Below are 17,557 nucleotides of genomic sequence, written 5' to 3'. Positions count from 1 at the left end.
GGCGAAAATAACCTTATCCCTGTAGCTTATAGCTTAGTGCATTTTCTTTTGTTTTCAAACAATTAATAGTAATATGTGTGTTGATACATAATAATTTTATTCGAGAATTTTGTTTTTTGTTTTGTCGATGTATATTCCACACCCATCTCACTCACTCACTTTGATAAGCACCTCTTGTCCAAATGGAATTGATTCTTCCATTATTTTAACATATTCGACTTGTGAATTATTATTATTATTATTATTAAAAGACATAAAAAAACAACCATCTCAATAACTGACAGCTAGTAGCCTAGTACAGTAACTACATAGAATGACCATGTGGAAATTGCCATCTTTTTATAATTTTTTAAATGTTTGATAGTATTTTAAAAATGAATACTATAATTCTTTTTATATATTAATTTTAGAAACTATAGCTTATAGCCTTTTTAAAATCTATGGTGACAATTACAGCTAAAAGGCATGCTTGTAAGTGAAATAAAAGTTGTTTTTAAAGTGGTTTTTTATTTAGAAATATATTAAAATTATATTTTTTTTATTATTTTTTTAAAAATTATTTTTAACATCAATAATTCAAAAATAATAAAAAAATAGAAAGTAATAATTTAAACAAAATAAAAAACTTTAAAAAACAAATTTGAATAGCAATGTCAGATAAGACAAAAAAAACTCATCTCTCCCAACCTTGATTCTGTCATCTCAACTTTACTCATTTTAGAATATGCTTGTTTTTGTTTTTGGAAAGCATTTTTAAAATTTTTGAAATTTTTATATATATATATATATATATAATTTTTTTTAAGGTGATAATTTTAAAATAAGTTTTAAAAATAATAATAAAATATTATTTAATATATCCCCGTTCCTGCTCCAACTTGCAGGGAATCCCAATGTGGTCACCCCTCAAATAATGGCACATTCTTCACCGTTGATTAAGATGACCTCGAGAACAGACATCTTTCATTTAATAACATGCCACGTATCTTGACGAAGTCTCTCGATGTGTTTCGCTGGATACACCAGCAGTTCGCACGTGTACATAGAAACGTCAGGGGGGCAACTGCCCGTTGCATACGGCCAGTTGTTGTGGGCCCGATAGACATGGACCCTAGGAAGTCGAGCCAAGTAGATGTTGCGTCAAGGTGGGGCCCATTCTCTTTTGTTGTGTTACCAGTGGGCCTCTGTCTACTCAGCTCCTAGTAGAACTTTATTGTTGTTTATTGGATTGTGGGGCCTACTTATACTTGAGTTGAGTCATTGGTCTGTCTAGAGAAATCATGAGAAGTGCACCCATAATGTATTATAATTTAATCATATACGATAACAATGGTATTATGCATTATACCCAATAATTTACTTCCTTCTTCAGCCAATGGTCATAACATTCTCGAATAAGCTTTAGCATGTCACGGTCAAAACAAAATTTTTTTATTGTATCCTAGTTTCATATTTATAATGTCTTATAATTTCATTTTAAATTTAAACGATAATGTGAATTATCAATTATTTGTTATTTTAATTAAAATAATATTAATAACTTAAAATATTTATATTTAATAGGAAAGCCGGCTTAAACTATAAGCCACTCGTACAAAACCTCCACTTAACAAGAAATTTTAGAAATAAATAAAATATATTTATTAATTATATTTTATAAAATAAAAATTATCCTCGCTCAGTATATATGTGTGTATATATATATAAAGAAATATTTCTTAAATATTTTTTAAAAAATATTATTTATATTTTTTAAAAAATATTATTTATCTAAAGTTTTCATTCATCTCAAATATATCGTCTTTATTTAATAGATTTAATATGAATCATGATAGTCATGGAAACAAACTCTAACTAGAACTTATATACGACTCAAAATATTTATAGGAAAAAACAATTTATCCACACATCTAATACAAGTATAGTTTACACATATTACTAATAAAATTTAATATAAGTATTATTTAGGTATATGTTATGTTTCTATGTCAAGTATTGCATGAAATCATGAATAAAATGATTGATGCTAGTGATAATATAATTTTTTTTCCAGCACAAAACCATTTTAACCCGGTTAGTCAGCGATGCCAGCTATAAAAATTCAGTGCATCATAAAATGGTAAAAACATTTCAAACGATACAAATATATCTATCATAAAAAAAATTCATAGATAAAACTTCTCGCCAACAAAAAAATAAAATATAAAACTTATTTCGCTCCTGTTGTTGCCTTGACAGCCATACGATATTTCCACCACCTACCAGTTGAATTTGAATTATTTCATATATATTAATCTGATTCTCACAGAAAAATGAGCTTCTGATATTGAAATTATTTATGTTTTACAGAGCCTTCGGCTCCCAATGTCTCCGATCTCCAATGACTCCTTTGAACGTTCATATGTTTACTTGGGAATAAAATAAATATAGCACCACTGATTATTGTATTAAAAAATAGGCTCCAGATAACACCATTACGAGTAACAAAAGTAGCTTTCAAGAAACATGCATGCCCTGTAATTAACCTCTCTCTTTATAAACTGCCCAGCTCACCCATAGTTTTGCCCTCCTCGACCTGCTTATTACGTGGAGCTTTCCTCCGTTCTCCATTCTCGCTTCTTCTTCTACAAGTACTGCTACCTTGTGGTTGAAAAGACGATTTGGGTTTCTTCTTTTAAGATAGAAATCAATCATGTCTCACTACAGTGGTTGCATGGATTCCCAGAAGCCTCACTTTCTTGAAGCTTGTTTTCTCTGCCGCAAACCCCTTGGTTATAACTCCGACATCTTCATGTACAGGTTAGTTCTTACAATTCTATTCCTTCTCTTTAATGGGCTCTTGAAACTGTAAAAAAGAAGAAGAAGAAAAGGTTGCATACAGAGCAACACAATCATCTAGTGTCCGAACTGTCTGTGTATGATATAAGCGTGCCATGTGCGAACAAGAAAGAGTTTCGTTGTCTATATGAGCAGGGTCTATGATTACTGTCCTTGTTTTACTGATGGGGATTGAAAATTGTTATGCAGAGGTAACACACCATTTTGCAGCAAGGAGTGCAGGCAAGAACAAATAGAGGTGGATGAGTCTACGAGGAAGAAGAGCTGGAAAATGTCATCTTCCTCTTCAAGATCTACCAGAAATTCAGATCCCAAGGATTCTACCTCTAATAAGACTGTACGGACAGGCACAGTCGCTGTTGCTTGATAATTTAACAGAAGACTTCGTCAGAAAGGATATAAATCAAGAGCAAATTAAATTTCCGCTTCTGGGATCAAGACAAAAAATATCAATTTTCATCTCTAAAAGAGTGGTGGGTATGACTGCAGTTTAGAGACCGGAGGAAGAAGAGTTGCAAGACCCGCCAGGGATGATTTTTGCTCTTGTTTTGTCCTTTTATTGGGCGAGTGTTCATACGGGTTAAAGAGGATCATATGGGATGATCTGTATAACCCTGAATCCTCGTCTCTCTTTCTATCTTTTTTTCTCCCTTTCTGCGAACAAATTTCGAGGAAATTAATGGATCTAAAGAGATTTAAGATTTCATGTTCGTGCTTCTGTTTATTTATGTTATACTATGTATATTAAACAGTGATTTTCTAGATGCATCATTTGACTATTCATTTATTTATTTGAACTACATGGAAGAAATATAATAATTCCGAACAAGCAAATATTCATTTGAACTAATTATTATAGTTTCTGAACCACGAGATGCAAATCTAAAAGGCAAGAACAAAAGAAAAAAGAAAAGGAAAAAGAGCTTTGATGGGAAACCAGGAGCTGGTCGATTCAAAATATTCATTGAAGCAGGCCAAGGTGTTGAAACAGGTATGCATTGTGGTAGCTTCGCTCCACAAAAGAATCATCTTATGGTATCCATCTATTATTTGCCATTGAAGTAAGCACTGCAATTGCAGACATTGCTGCTGTTTCCATTTGCGGGTTTGGTGTAGAAACAATACGTCTTGACATTTGCATTGAGAGGCTGGCACTTTCTTGTGAGAATCTAACAACATGAAAGAATCTTAACTTCATTTGTTTTATCCCTAACAATATAAGGTATTTTCAGACGCTAATTTAACTAAGTTTGTTCCCTGATCAATCAACTTGGGTGGTCTAAGAAGATGAAATTTACAAAGAAAAACCCTTCTTGACTCAATGTATTAACAATTTTAAGTTTAAAATTAAATTATGTTTTGATGTAAATTAATTACCTTAATTGGTTTAAAGATAACCCAACAATTAGGTAAAAGAGTGTAAGAAAAAAATTGAAAGAAAAAGAACTTCTAACTTGATCAATTATTTTTAAACTCGAATAAGAAGTAAAAAAAATTTGAAGATATGATTGAAAAAAAACAAACAAGAAAGGAAAAAAAAAAAGAAGGCTGAATTTAAAACAAGAGGGGAGAGAGAGAGAGCTTCACTGTTGATATTAACATTTTAGTTTTGTTATTTTTGTTATTTTTGAATTTTAAATAATTTTTAGTTTTAGTGTTTTAAAAGTATTTTTTACTCGAAAATTTATTAAAATAATTTATTTATTTATTTTTAATATCAGCATATTAAAATGATTAAAAATAAAAAAGTTAATTAATTCAAAAAAAAAACAATAATTTTTTTTAAAATTATATTTTTATAACGCGAAAACAAAATTTAAAAACTACAAACAAAAACACATCACCGGAACATAACCTAATTCAGACACAGAAGCCCCTCACACCATGGAAAAATTATAAGAACTCTGAAACCCCAAACAATCCCGATTCATATCACAACCCAGTGCTCGACCTTAATACAACAAGCATGAAAGCATTATCATGTTCCAGTGAAAAAACCTACATAACAATCTTGCATAAATAATCTAGGAAAGAAGACAGCACCAAAAATTAAGATCATCACCCAACTTTATCTTGTTAGTAGGATACATTTTATTCTTGCACCTGACAGGTCTATCTTACTGCCATTTTTATCTTGTCTTAAAGCTCATGCTCTTGTAATAAATAAAAAGGGACCACCATGGACTGACTATATCGATGAAATTATCTGCAGACAAGAACAAAGCAAGGATATATTATGAACTATTATAGAAATAACCCTGAACCATATAAGGATTCAGACAAAAAAAAAACATTGGTATCATGAAAAAAGATGTCAGATTTCCCCTGATGCTCCTCTGTGTGCTGGAGTATTGTGTCTTTTTTGCCAGTAAATCCTAACTTGTTCTTCCTGGAAGGGACCTTGCATTGCTTCACTTTGAACCTTTCATGCTTCCAAGCATCCATGATAACATCACCAAGGAAAAAATAAAAATGCAAACCCATACAAGTCATCACCATCTTACATTGCATCAAAATTAATTTCCTCTCTTCTAGCTGTGATTTCTTGTTCGCATATAAAATTATTGACTGTATTACTAACTATGTATGATTTTTTGAACTTACTCGTAATTGTTTTCATCAATTTTTTTTTCAATTCCATATGTATTTGTTCCTTGTCTCTCTCAAAACTCGAATTCAAATCTTTAGCAACAATACACCAAAATCATTCAAGAAAACAAACCTAAGAAAGGCCCAACTTCTGCGGGAAAAAAAAAAACATGAAAGAAGCCTTCATTGAATCCAGGCAAAAAAAACAAAGAATCTACAAGTAAAACGAAGCAACTCACGAATATTATAGAATCCAATGAACTTTATGTCAACTTTAATACAATAAATTACCTGTTTTTTGTGTTTACTCTGTGGTTTTTTTTTTCCAACGAGCTATTAGACCAATTTGAACCTCTTATACAAGAAATCATCCCTGATAACAAATTGCAAATTAATTACAACTAGTCTCTACTATTTTTGGTTCCGGAATGTCCATAAATATAAATAGAAAGGATCGCTGGGCATAAAAAGAACATTATCATTCAAGATCACACCATAGATTACTCTCACTACTACTCCATATATTCTTTCTTCACGTACATTCGACTCTTATTTTTGCTAACTTAAACATAGAATGTTCTTGTACTCCCAGGAAACTTGTTTTTGTAATTAATTATCCAGCTACCTCTTCAATCTAAAATCACAGTTATGGAAAGCCCAATCATGTCTAAAGTTTTTCATGACTTCATCAAAAGAATGCATGAGCCTTATTTTACCATTACCACCATTTTTTTCTCCTGTGGAAGGGCTAAAACTTGAAACCTCAACCTTATCCTCCTCACTTCTCTCTTGTTATAAAATATATGAGTGTTAATGACTCAAAATCACTATTAATCTAGAAATTATGAAAGCATACTTGTACATAAACATTATGTATTATTTTATGATAGTACTTTTATGCCTATTTATGGTCAATCCATGTTATTTTTTAATTATAATATGCTTTAAGCCCATTTATGGTTCACCATACTATTTTTTAATCTCAATACACTCCATGAGTGGCTTTTTTATATTATTTTAATAATCTCAAGTTGGCATATTGTTATTTTTTACATATTAAGCTGATTCATTTATTTAATACAAGTATTTTATTATCCTCAGGCTCATTAATACCATTAACCATTTTAAAAACTAGAATTATATCATCCTTAGCTCCTTAAAGCCATTTGTTGATTTAAGACATTACTAGTAAATTCAATTTAAATGCTAGCTCGATTCTTTTAGGAATTATAGCCTCTGCTCAAGCAGTAGGCTTAGGCTTGTTTCGTTTTAATTAATAGCCCTCACTCATACAGTCAACTTAAATTATTTTAATCAATAGTCTTGCTCATACGGCCGACTTATATCATTTTAATTAATACCCCCGTTCATGCAACATGCTTTAAATCATACTATAAAGTCCATTGTGGTGTTTAATTTGAAATTGACGTATTAAATTTTGTCATTGCAATCGATTGCCAATTACACATTGATTTTTGCCATTACAGTTGATTACAATACACAAATTGGTTGTTGCCGTTGCAATTGCTTATGCTACACACATTAATTACCGTTGTTGCAGTTGATTAGAATTCACATATTGCTTTTCTGCTCCGTAGGCATAATTTCTCATGATGAAAAGTTTTGCACAATACATATCATTTTCATTAAATTCTAACATTGTCATAGCTAAATTTTGGATCACCAAAAATTCATGTTGTAAAAAATATATTTCTTTCATAAAATATTCAAATATATATATAAAAAAACAATCAGAAATTTAAAGTCCAAAAATATTATTGGGTCACAAATAAATGAGTTTTTAAATAGCATTGGGTCAAAACGCTAGATGAATAGTTATATTAAAGTATTGTTGATAAAAATAGAATGAAGAGGGATTTAATCACATAAATTAAAAGTTGAAGAATTAAATTGAATCAAAAGGCAAAGATTGGAAACTCAATTATAAGAATGGAACGCCTAAGTGAAGAAAACAACAAGAATTTAAGATTAAAGATATTGAAGATTTGGGCTGCTTACAAAATAATTAAATCCAATGACTTAATTGGGCTTTGGATGGGCTTAGTTAATTTGAATCAAGGATTTAATTGACAACAAAAATTAATGTGACTAAAATTATAAAAAGCAATTAAGTTCAAGATATCTTCTCAACTAAGATTATAAAGATCTTTCCAGAATTTTGAAAAGATATCTTTTTATAATATTTAAAAATGTTTTATTTTTTTGGCGTGTTATCATGATTATTTTTTTATTTAATTTGATTGTTTTACTGTCATTGTATTTTTTTTATATAATTAAATAAAATTAACTTATTGTATCTAGTTCGGTCACCTCAAGTCAATTTTTTTTAATAATTCTTTAAAACATCATGCAATGCATGTTTATTTTTTATAATATCTTTTTTTAATTGAAACCGCGAAATATAAGGCGAGACACCAATAAAAACAAATAAAAAAAACATGAATACGAGCAAACCCATATATTTAAGTGTTATTTGAAATTATATTTTAAATAGTGTTTCATAAAAATTTTATTTTTTTTACTTAAAATTAATTATTTTAACATACTAGTATATAAAATAATTAAAAAATTATTTTAATATATTAAAAAATATTTTATAAAACAATCACAATTATATTTTAACCAGTGTATTAAAATCTTCCTCCCATGTTTGCAAATACACTAGTTCAGGTGTATGTGACATGTAATTTTAATATAAACAGAGAATCCCTGGAGCACTCAACATTCAACAACCGCACTCCATGTAAAACTTTACAAAACTTTCCCCCGAAAGCAAACACCTTCGCAACACTCCAAACATCACAAACTTTGCCCCCTTTCACAACCGCCCTCCAACCCTACAACCACCATGGCGGCGCGTGAATCAAACTTAAAGTAAAAGGAAAGGTCGGCGACACAGTAAAAAAATAAAAAAGGAAAGGAAGAAGAAGTAAGTGACTGACTGACCTATTCGATATTGGATTTGGATCTCCTAAAAAACCTAAACATTTGACCATCACCTTGCCTTTAGTTAGTTTGTTACCATTCCCATCTATCCTTCTCTCTCCAGGATTTTTTTTAATCTTAAAAATTATAAATTTATAACTCCTACATGCTTTGCATCACTTACTTTTTTTTTCTTTTTTTTATCCCTTCCCCCCCTCTCCCGTCATGACCGTCCAGTAAAACCCTAATTTCCGTCTCTTTGTTCCCCACTCCCTCTTTTCTTCCTCACTTCACCGGGTACGATATCAATCAACTTTCTAATCAGAAACCCTAATCAATTATTAACGGTTACTGACTTTTGATGTTGAATTGTCTGGTGGATCTGATTTTTTTTTTTTAATTTTAAATCTTTGCAGATAATTTATTGAAAATAAGAATATATGTCCTACAATCAATCAAGGGGTGGCAGTGATAAGAGCGAGTTACAATATAGGAAACCAGGACGATCCGTTAGCTCTAGTCAGCAACGGACTTCCTCTGTTTCTCACGGTAAGGGCGGTGGCCCCCCCGTCCCTTCACCGTCTTCTTCTTCTCTTTCTTCCAATCGCAGGTACCCGCTCTCTTTCCCTTTGTTTTGTCAAAAACTCAGGGTTTTTATTTATCTAAGAGGAGGATGAGTTAAGGTTTACTCTGTTTTGATTGTTTTTTTGGATGTTGGGCAGTTTTAATAAGAAGCCTAGTAATCTTACGCAAGGAGGAGGGCAATCTAGTAGGGTAAATTTGCCTCCTGGTGTGAATTCCTCTGATTCCGGTAATAATGCTGCTTCTACAATCCGTAATGTGCAGAATGGTGCCCTGACGCAACACCAATCACATGGTATGTTTGATGATTTTTACCTCCTTGTAGGGAAATAATTGCGCTTTTGGTGGAAGGAATGGGACAATCGAATGCAAAGTTTGGAGTTTTGATGGCTTTTTGCTCGGAAAGTTATTTTTTTCCTTATAATTTTTCGATTGTTTTGATGTTTTCTTTTGTAGGAACATCTGATGCAAGCAGTGTTGCCAAGCCGACAGAAGCATCGGCTGCTCAGAGAAGCACCCGAGATGTTCCAAAGGGTCCAAGTTCTCAATCTGCCGCCATAAGTTCGGAGAGTGGAGCTCACATGACACCTGCCAAGGGTAAGTTTGCCCTTTTTTTATGTGAACGTGCTACTATGGGTACACACGACTTTAATGCTTTTTGTGTGTGTCTGGTATAGTGATCTTCAGCGTCTGTTTCTCATGATATTGTTTTGTAGTCCTGGATTGGAATATTAAGTCATTCATTTACATTTTCTTCTGATGCACAGCCCCCTTAGATTCATCTAAGGCATTTGCTTTTCAATTTGGGTCCATTAGTCCTGGATTTATGAATGGGATGCAGGTAATTGTTACTCTTTTAAGCTTTTAGTGCAACTTGAAACTTGAAATATTTAGTTTTTGATTGCTGAAGGATTGTGCTTTAGGTTCCTGCTCGAACAAGCTCTGCGCCCCCTAATTTGGACGAGCAGAAACGTGACCAGGTATGTATGTTCTCCCCCAACTAGCTACTCTTTTCTCCCAAGCACTTTCTTTTTCTTGGAATATCCTTTGAAGCAGTTTTCGACACTGCAAAATAATAGCAATCGAGATAAAGAAGATGTTCCATGTTTTCTTTATCTATTTAATGGTATTCACTTGAATTCCGCTACAGTCGTTGGTTTTGAGTGTATTATAGTATGTGTTTTAGTTATTGAATCTTGATAGTTGTATATTGTTTTGATATTTGGTTGGAGATGTATATAGTCATTATGTCTATAAATAAATATCAAAGCAGTTATGCCATATCTTCAACTTGCAGGCGCATCATGATACATTTAGGCCTGCTCCTTCATTACCGACTCCTGCTCCTAAGCAGCAATTGCCTAGGAAGGAAGTTAGTTCATCAGTCCAAACTAGCACTGGAGAGGTTCATTTAGTTCCCAAGGCCAGCAAGGAGACACAACTCCCACCTGCACCATCTGTGAGCCAGACACAGAAGCCTTCTGTTCTCCCGATTCATATGAATTCTTTGCAGATGAAATATCAGCAGCCGCCAGTCTCGGTTCAGTTTCGTGGTCCAAGCCCACAAATCCAGTCTCAGGGTGTGCCAGCAAATTCACTTCATGTTCCAATACAATTACCTATGGGGAATGCTCCTCAAGTGCAACAGTCGGTGTTTATTCAAGGTCTCCAACACCATCCCATGCAGCCTCAAGGAATGATGCATCAGAGCCAAACCATGAGTTTTACGAATCCAATGGGTCCTCAGATACCTCAGTTAGGCAGCTTAGCATACGGCATGACCTCCCAATATTCCGCACAGCAGGGTGGTAAATTTGGCAGTCAACATAAAACGCCTGTCAAGATTACTGATCCAAAGACACATGAAGAGCTGAGGCTTGATAAGCGAACAGATGCATATCCAGATGCTGGATCATCAGGACTGAGGTCTCATCTCAATGTTCCCCAGACCCAGCCAATTCCATCATTTGCACCTTCTCGTCCAATTAACTACTATCCTAGTACCTACAATGCCAGTAATTTATTTTTTCCAGCTCCAAGCTCTCTACCATTAACTGGTAGCCAAATAGCTCCTAATTCTCAGCTACCACCTAGGTTTAACTATCCAGTTAGCCAGCCCCCCCAAAATGCACCATATATGAATGCATCTGCTCTTAATTCTCTTCCACTTAGTAAGTCTGGGACAGCATCTCATGGTGTTGCAGAACCACAGAACTCAGAACATGCTCGTGATGCTCGTAATGCAATCTCCTCGACTCCATCTGGGGCGGTGCAAGTGACTGTTAAACCAGCTGTTGGTTCTCATGGAGAGAAAGTTGTGGAGCCATCTTTTCCAAAGATCTCCTCTGTTGTTGAAAAGGGTGGATTCTTCAAATCCTCAAGGTCATCTGGGGAAGCTAGCCCATCTCACTCTCAAAGGGATTCAGAGGCTTCTTCAGAAAGCTCTTTACAGCAGATAAAATCTGGTGGTGAATCATTGGTGAAGCCACTGCCAGTGGCAGCTAAACAGCCTGCAGCAGTTGCTGTTGACGGTGCAGCTTCTGCTTTACTAGCTCAGTGTGAGGAGGCAATACCAAGTGTATCTAATGCCGAGGGCCGAAAAAAGGAAGCTCTGAGTGGGTCAAACTTTATCAAGGAACTTCAGAAGAAACCAGGCAAGAAAGGAAATATCCAGCCTCAGCATCAGGTACTAATATGCTGATTTCAAGATCACACATTCCTTTAATTATCACTCTATTTTATTTCATTTTTGTTAAAGTGGTTCTATCTCTTCATTTGCTTTTTTTTTTCCTTTTACAGATTGGTGGACAGACAACCTTGTCTTCTCACACTTTGGAACATGGTGTATCTTCTGGCACTGGGGTTTCTGAAACTGCAGAAAACGAGAAAAGTCCTCCATCATTAGCAAACAGTGAAGTTTTGACAAAATCAATCAAGGAACCAGTGTCAACGATGGCTGCCTGGAACCCTGATGTTTCTGAAACCAAGGTTGACAATGCTGGAGATGCTTTCGACAGTGTTTCATCTCAAGTTCCTGTTGCTGGAATTGCTCATACCACACACATTTCTCCTCATGCTAAGCTGGATGATTCTTCACAGCTGGAAAAACTAAAATGTGAAATTCCAGCAAAAGAAGACGAAATAGAGAAATCTCTGTCTGAATGTCCTAAACAAGATTACAACATTTCTTCAGCATCAATTAACTCAAAATCTGCAGACCAGGTCAAGCAAGATAAAGAGGTATCTGATTCAGTGGTCATATCTGTTGGCAATGAGGTTCCAGCCTCAGAAACTGCCCAGGAGGGGCCGGTGGAACCCGTGACTTGCCACACTGCAAATGACCACATATCAGATAATGCAGGTGCTTCCACATCCAGAAAGTTCAATTCTGCAGATGACATAAAGCCTTTGGATGCATCTTTGAGTCACAGTGATAACATAGGCAATAAAGAAGCTTCTGTTACCAAATCTGGTATTTCAGGTCATCAGGGTTCTCCACCAGTGCCTGATCTCTCTGAGGCAACTGCAAAACATGAAGGGGAAGGTGCAGAAAATGCTGGTAGTGGAACAGTCCCCCTTGAAGTTTCTGGTTCCAAAGAAAAGCCATCTGAATTGACTAGATCAAAGAGTACCACTAATAGAATGAAGAAGAAGAAAAAAGAATTTCTTCTGAAAGCAGATCTTGCTGGGACGACTTCTGATCTTTATGGGGCATATAAAGGCCCAGAGGAGAAGAAAGAAAATGTCATCTCTTCAGAAGTCATAGAAAGCACTAGCCCTAATCTGAAGCAGGCACCTGCTGATGCCCTTCAGGTTCAGACTGTAGCGAGTGAGAAAAGCATGCAGAATAAAGCTGAGCCAGATGATTGGGAAGATGCCACAGACATGTCTACACTGAAATTGGAAAGTTTAATTGATGGGGAACTATCACTTGGAGGATTGGGACAACATGATACAGATGGGAATGCCAACACATTAAAAAAATATTCCAGAGATTTCCTCCTTAAATTTTCTGAGCAATGTACTGATCTTCCTGGAAGTTTTCAAATTCCATCTGATATAGCAGGCTCCTTGATGGGTGTCAATGCTTCTCATCTTGCTGATCGTGATCCATGCCCCAGTCCTGCAAGGGTCATGGACAGGTCTAATAGCGGATCGCGAATAGATCGCCGTGGGAGTGGTATAGTTGATGATGGCCGATGGAGTAAACAGCCTGGTCCATCCGGTCCTGGAAGGGATTTACACTTGGATATCAGTTATGGAGCTAATGTAGGTTTTCGACCTGTTGCAGGAGGCAACTATGGTACTCCGAGGAATCCACGAGCACAGAGTCCTGTACATTATGGAGGAGGGATTTTATCCGGACCCATGCAATCAATGGGTCCACAGGGAGGGCTGCAAAGAGGTGGCTTAGATGCTGACAGATGGCAGCGTGCTGCTATTTTTGTCCATAAAGGATCATTTCCTTCTCCTCAGACTCCATTACAGACTATGCACAAAGCTGAGAAAAAGTATGAAGTGGGTAAAGTGACAGATGAAGAAGCAGCCAAGCAAAGACAACTAAAAGGCATATTGAACAAGCTAACACCTCAGAATTTTGAGAAGCTTTTTGAGCAAGTAAAAGCTGTTAACATTGACAATGTTGTCACACTTAATGGCGTTATCTCACAGATCTTTGACAAAGCCTTAATGGAGCCTACTTTCTGTGAAATGTATGCTAATTTTTGCTTTCATCTAGCGGCAGAGTTGCCTGAACTCACTGAAGATAATGAAAAGGTAACTTTCAAGAGGTTACTTCTGAACAAGTGTCAGGAAGAATTTGAGAGAGGGGAGCGAGAGCAAGAAGAAGCTAATAAAGCTGATGAAGACGGTGAGATTAAACAGTCTGAAGAAGAAAGAGAAGAAAAGAGAATCAAGGCTCGCAGACGGATGCTTGGTAACATAAGACTTATTGGAGAGCTGTATAAAAAAAGAATGTTGACTGAAAGAATAATGCACGAGTGCATCAAAAAGTTGCTGGGTCAATATCAGAATCCTGATGAGGAAGATCTTGAGGCTCTTTGCAAACTAATGAGCACGATTGGAGAGATGATTGACCATCCCAAAGCCAAGGAGCATATGGATGTATATTTTGAGATGATGGCAAAATTATCGAACAACATGAAACTCTCATCTAGGGTTAGGTTTATGTTGAAGGATTCTATTGACCTGAGGAAAAACAAATGGCAGCAGAGGAGGAAGGTTGAAGGGCCGAAAAAGATCGAGGAAGTGCATAGAGATGCTGCTCAAGAACGACAGCTGCAAACTAGTAGGCTGGCTCGCAATCCTGGCATCAATCCTTCTCCAAGAAGGGGGCCTATGGATTTTGGTCCAAGAGGGTCAACAATGTTGCCTTCTCTGAATGCACAGATGGGGGGTTTTCGAGGGTTTCCCACTCAAGTTCGTGGGCATGGCACTCAGGATGTTCGGTTTGAGGAAAAACAGTCTTACGAGGCTAGGACTTTGTCTGTTCCCTTACCTCAAAGATCCCCTGGCGATGATTCTATTACTTTGGGTCCCCAAGGTGGACTTGCAAGAGGAATGTCCATTAGAGGACAACCTGCCAGTATGTGTACTCTTGTAGCTGATATTTCTCCAAGCCCAGTTGACCCAAGAAGAATGGCAGCTGGTTTGAATGGTTCTAGTGCCAATTCAGGACGGTCAAATTACAGCCCAAGGGAAGATCTCATTCCAAGATATACTCCAGACAGATTTGCAGTTCCACCTGCTTGTGATCAAATGAATGGTCAGGAACGAAATATGAATTATGTTAACAGGGATCTGAGGAATCTAGATCATGGTTTTGATAGGCCTCTTGTATCATCACCACCAACAAGAGCACAAGGACCACCTCTTTCCCAGACTACTCCAACAGGAAAGCTCTGGCCTGAAGAACGACTGCGAGATATGTCCACGGCTGCAATAAAAGAGTTTTACAGGTACCATTTCCTCTCATGCATGCGTTTTGCCCAGTCATCTCTCTATTATTGGTTTTGATTATTTCTAAGCAGAATCATAATCAATTGGTATTGAAGTTAATTATTGGTTTCACCCAGGTTTAACATGTTTCACCCAAATTTAACATGTTTCACAAACTTCAGTACCATGTTTTGCAATGTCTTTTGTACTCAGATGTATCGCATTATGCTATCATACAAAAATAGGCTTAGCTACATGCAAGTCTGCTGGTTGCTACTGTTGAACACAATCTTGTTTCCTAGGTATTGACAGTATTTTCATGTAGGAAAGGGAGACTATTGTCTTTGTGATTCTTTGTACTTGGTTTCTCCATACACGTGTAAGCTCATCATTCTGGGAATAAGACAACCTTTGGTTCAGGTGTTATCAACAGGGTTAAAAATAGACTGCTTATTACCAAACTGGGTGAAGGTAATAGTAGCTTGTGGTAGAAATGGATGGATCATGAAAAATGATGCATTGTTTATTATATAATAACAAGTCTATTCAGGAGTTATTTTTGGTTTGTATTACATTAACAAGACAGGACATGAGAAAAATGAAATGTTTGGAAACCCAAAGACGCCGTGTTTAACTGACAGTTACACAGTTTTAGGGAAACCACAATCAATGCTCGGGCATGAAATCCCAATCTAAGACGTGATATGAGTGTGGTAAGCATTAAATGATATGAGTGCACTCCAGGGTAAACCTTTACTCAGTTTAGCTTCCATTTGTCCTTCTTGATAAGCTGAATGTCATGTTGCTCCTGAAAAGGCTGGATGGGATATGATAGTTTGTGTTTTAATTTGAGGAAATCTGTATCTGGCAGATTTCTTCCGGACTGTTGTAAAATTTGTAATCAACCTTAACAATCCCCTTTTGTCCACCTCTCGCCCTTTTTATTTGGCTCTTTTTTTTTTCTTCTAGTTCTACCATAATGGTCATAATATTTGTGTTATGGCAGAAGAAGCTGATTTCATGAGGGTTGAGTGTAATATATCATGAGGCTCAGCATGTAGATTTTCTCACATCGGTTGAAATGTTCTCTTTTCAGTGCCATAGACGAGAGAGAAATTGCTCTACGCATTAAAGAATTGAATTCCCCAAGTTTCCATCCTTCAATGATCTCTATCTGGGTTACAGACTCATTTGAGAGGAAGGACTTGGAGAGAGATCTTTTGGCCAAGCTTCTTGTCAGCCTTGCAAGATCTCAGATTGGCATCTTAGATTCAAACCAGCTCATCAAAGGGTAGGAACAATTTACCTTGTCTTTGTGCTTCATTGAGTTTAATATCTCACTTATCTACAACGTGATTGCTTTTTTGTACTTTGTTCGACCAGTGTTGAATCTATCCTGACTACTTTGGAGGATGCTGTAAATGATGCCCCCAGAGCACCAGAATTTCTCGGACACATCATTGGCAGGATTGTTGTAGAAAATGTTGTCCCTCTATCAGAGATTGGGCGGTTATTACATGAAGGCGGAGAGGAACCGGGCAACCTTCTCAAGTTTGGGCTTGCAGGGGATGTTCTTGGCAGTACTTTGGAGACAATCAAAGTGGAGAAAGGAGAAGCTGTCTTAAATGAGATTCGTGGTGCCTCCAATTTGTGTTTGGAAGACTTCCGGCCTCCATACCCTAACAGATCAAGGATACTAGAAAAGTTTATTTAGATGATAGTGATGCTCATTGTATCTTTTTAGAAGAAAAAAAAATCATGTCTTGTGCTTCTAGGTTTACTTATTAATTTTCAAAAAATATTTTTCCATATGGGTTGGGCGGGGGATTTATACATGGGATTTCCATCTAAATGTTTTAATATATTCAAATGCTCACCGTGAATATAGAAAGGTTCAATTGAGCGTCCTAATTTTCAGGTCTCGAGTCTTTGGCAGGCATCTAGTGTTAGTGTTGCATGGTTTTCGCCATGCTTTCCATTGTGAACCTTTTATTTTCATGTTCTTATGATTGATTTTTCATGAGTGTGTTATCGGAAGTGTACAGTTTCCGTAAATGTTGATTTCAACATGCAAGCAAGAATGGATAACCGATATTAATGTGTTTGTCCTTGTACGGTGGTGGAAGTTTGAGATTTCTACTTTGAAAGCTGTGTAAAAGCTTTGAATATTTTTTACTTTGGAAGGTATGTGTTATGGGGAGAAGCGTAGGTTCTTCAACAAAAAAACTGTATTTTTTCGAAGCACGCAAACTAATCCTTTTGTTGTTTTTTAATTTTTGGTTATGATAGACTAACACAAATTACCAACCTGCAGGCTATTCTGGTTGTCAAGCGGTTGTTGAAAAGAAGATTTAGATTTATGTTGAGTAATTTAATTAAGTTCTTAGTATATTGTTCTAATTAAACAATTTTTTAGAAAATACATGTATGTATCAAATGAATCAAAGGCTGATAGATTGTTATATCAATTGTTTAATGATGTTTTGCATGTTGGGCTACAAAACATTATGCAAATAATGATTGATAATACTTGTAATTATGTTGTCGCTAACAAGTTGTTGATATAAGAATTTTTTTTAATATTTTGATTTTTTTATGCTGGTCATTACATCAATCTCATACTCTAGGATATTGGTAAACTACA

The 17,557-nt window shown here is 35.6% G+C and overlaps 2 protein-coding genes across 4 annotated transcripts; both read left to right on the top strand.

The window, feature by feature from the left end:
• The first annotated feature begins 2,418 nt into the window (after positions 1 to 2,418).
• LOC118042186 (FCS-Like Zinc finger 3-like) lies at positions 2,419 to 3,544 on the top strand. The gene is made up of 2 exons (XM_035049789.2): positions 2,419 to 2,799; positions 3,028 to 3,544. The coding sequence occupies exons 1-2, from the start codon at positions 2,693 to 2,695 to the stop codon at positions 3,203 to 3,205; spliced, it is 285 nt and encodes a 94-aa protein (XP_034905680.1). The 5' UTR covers positions 2,419 to 2,692; the 3' UTR covers positions 3,206 to 3,544.
• Positions 3,545 to 8,206: 4,662 nt separating this feature from the next.
• LOC118042177 (eukaryotic translation initiation factor 4G-like) lies at positions 8,207 to 16,944 on the top strand. 3 transcript variants are annotated; one of them, XM_035049776.2, is made up of 10 exons: positions 8,207 to 8,377; positions 8,790 to 8,983; positions 9,096 to 9,250; positions 9,412 to 9,552; positions 9,723 to 9,796; positions 9,879 to 9,935; positions 10,253 to 11,641; positions 11,755 to 14,933; positions 16,010 to 16,204; positions 16,297 to 16,944. In XM_035049776.2, the coding sequence occupies exons 2-10, from the start codon at positions 8,814 to 8,816 to the stop codon at positions 16,625 to 16,627; spliced, it is 5,691 nt and encodes a 1,896-aa protein (XP_034905667.1). In that variant the 5' UTR covers positions 8,207 to 8,377; positions 8,790 to 8,813; the 3' UTR covers positions 16,628 to 16,944. The 3 variants fall into 3 exon arrangements, with proteins under 3 accessions (XP_034905667.1, XP_073263454.1, XP_034905665.1); XM_035049774.2 differs by lacking the exon at positions 8,207 to 8,377 and adding an exon at positions 8,431 to 8,670; XM_073407353.1 differs by lacking the exons at positions 8,207 to 8,377; positions 16,297 to 16,944 and adding an exon at positions 8,425 to 8,670 and having other exon boundaries at positions 15,920 to 16,049.
• The last annotated feature ends 613 nt before the right edge of the window (positions 16,945 to 17,557 follow it).

This window comes from Populus alba, chromosome 2 (assembly GCF_005239225.2).
Source record: "Populus alba chromosome 2, ASM523922v2, whole genome shotgun sequence".
Taxonomy (NCBI): Eukaryota; Viridiplantae; Streptophyta; class Magnoliopsida; order Malpighiales; family Salicaceae; genus Populus; species Populus alba.
The sequence above is the reverse complement of the archived record's forward strand: the minus strand, read 5'-3'. Positions and strand labels throughout refer to the sequence as shown.

What these genes read in the sequence shown, in the direction of transcription:
- LOC118042186 (XM_035049789.2), top strand. Translation starts at nt 2,693, where the DNA reads ATGTCTCACTACAGTGGTTGCATGGATTCCCAGAAGCCTCACTTTCTT. An exon ending in TCCGACATCTTCATGTACAG is followed by an intron (nt 2,800 to 3,027) that starts GTTAGTTCTTAC and finishes ATTGTTATGCAG; the next exon opens with AGGTAACACACCATTTTGCA.
- LOC118042177 (XM_035049776.2), top strand. Translation starts at nt 8,814, where the DNA reads ATGTCCTACAATCAATCAAGGGGTGGCAGTGATAAGAGCGAGTTACAA. An exon ending in TCTCTTTCTTCCAATCGCAG is followed by an intron (nt 8,984 to 9,095) that starts GTACCCGCTCTC and finishes GATGTTGGGCAG; the next exon opens with TTTTAATAAGAAGCCTAGTA. An exon ending in GATTTATGAATGGGATGCAG is followed by an intron (nt 9,797 to 9,878) that starts GTAATTGTTACT and finishes ATTGTGCTTTAG; the next exon opens with GTTCCTGCTCGAACAAGCTC.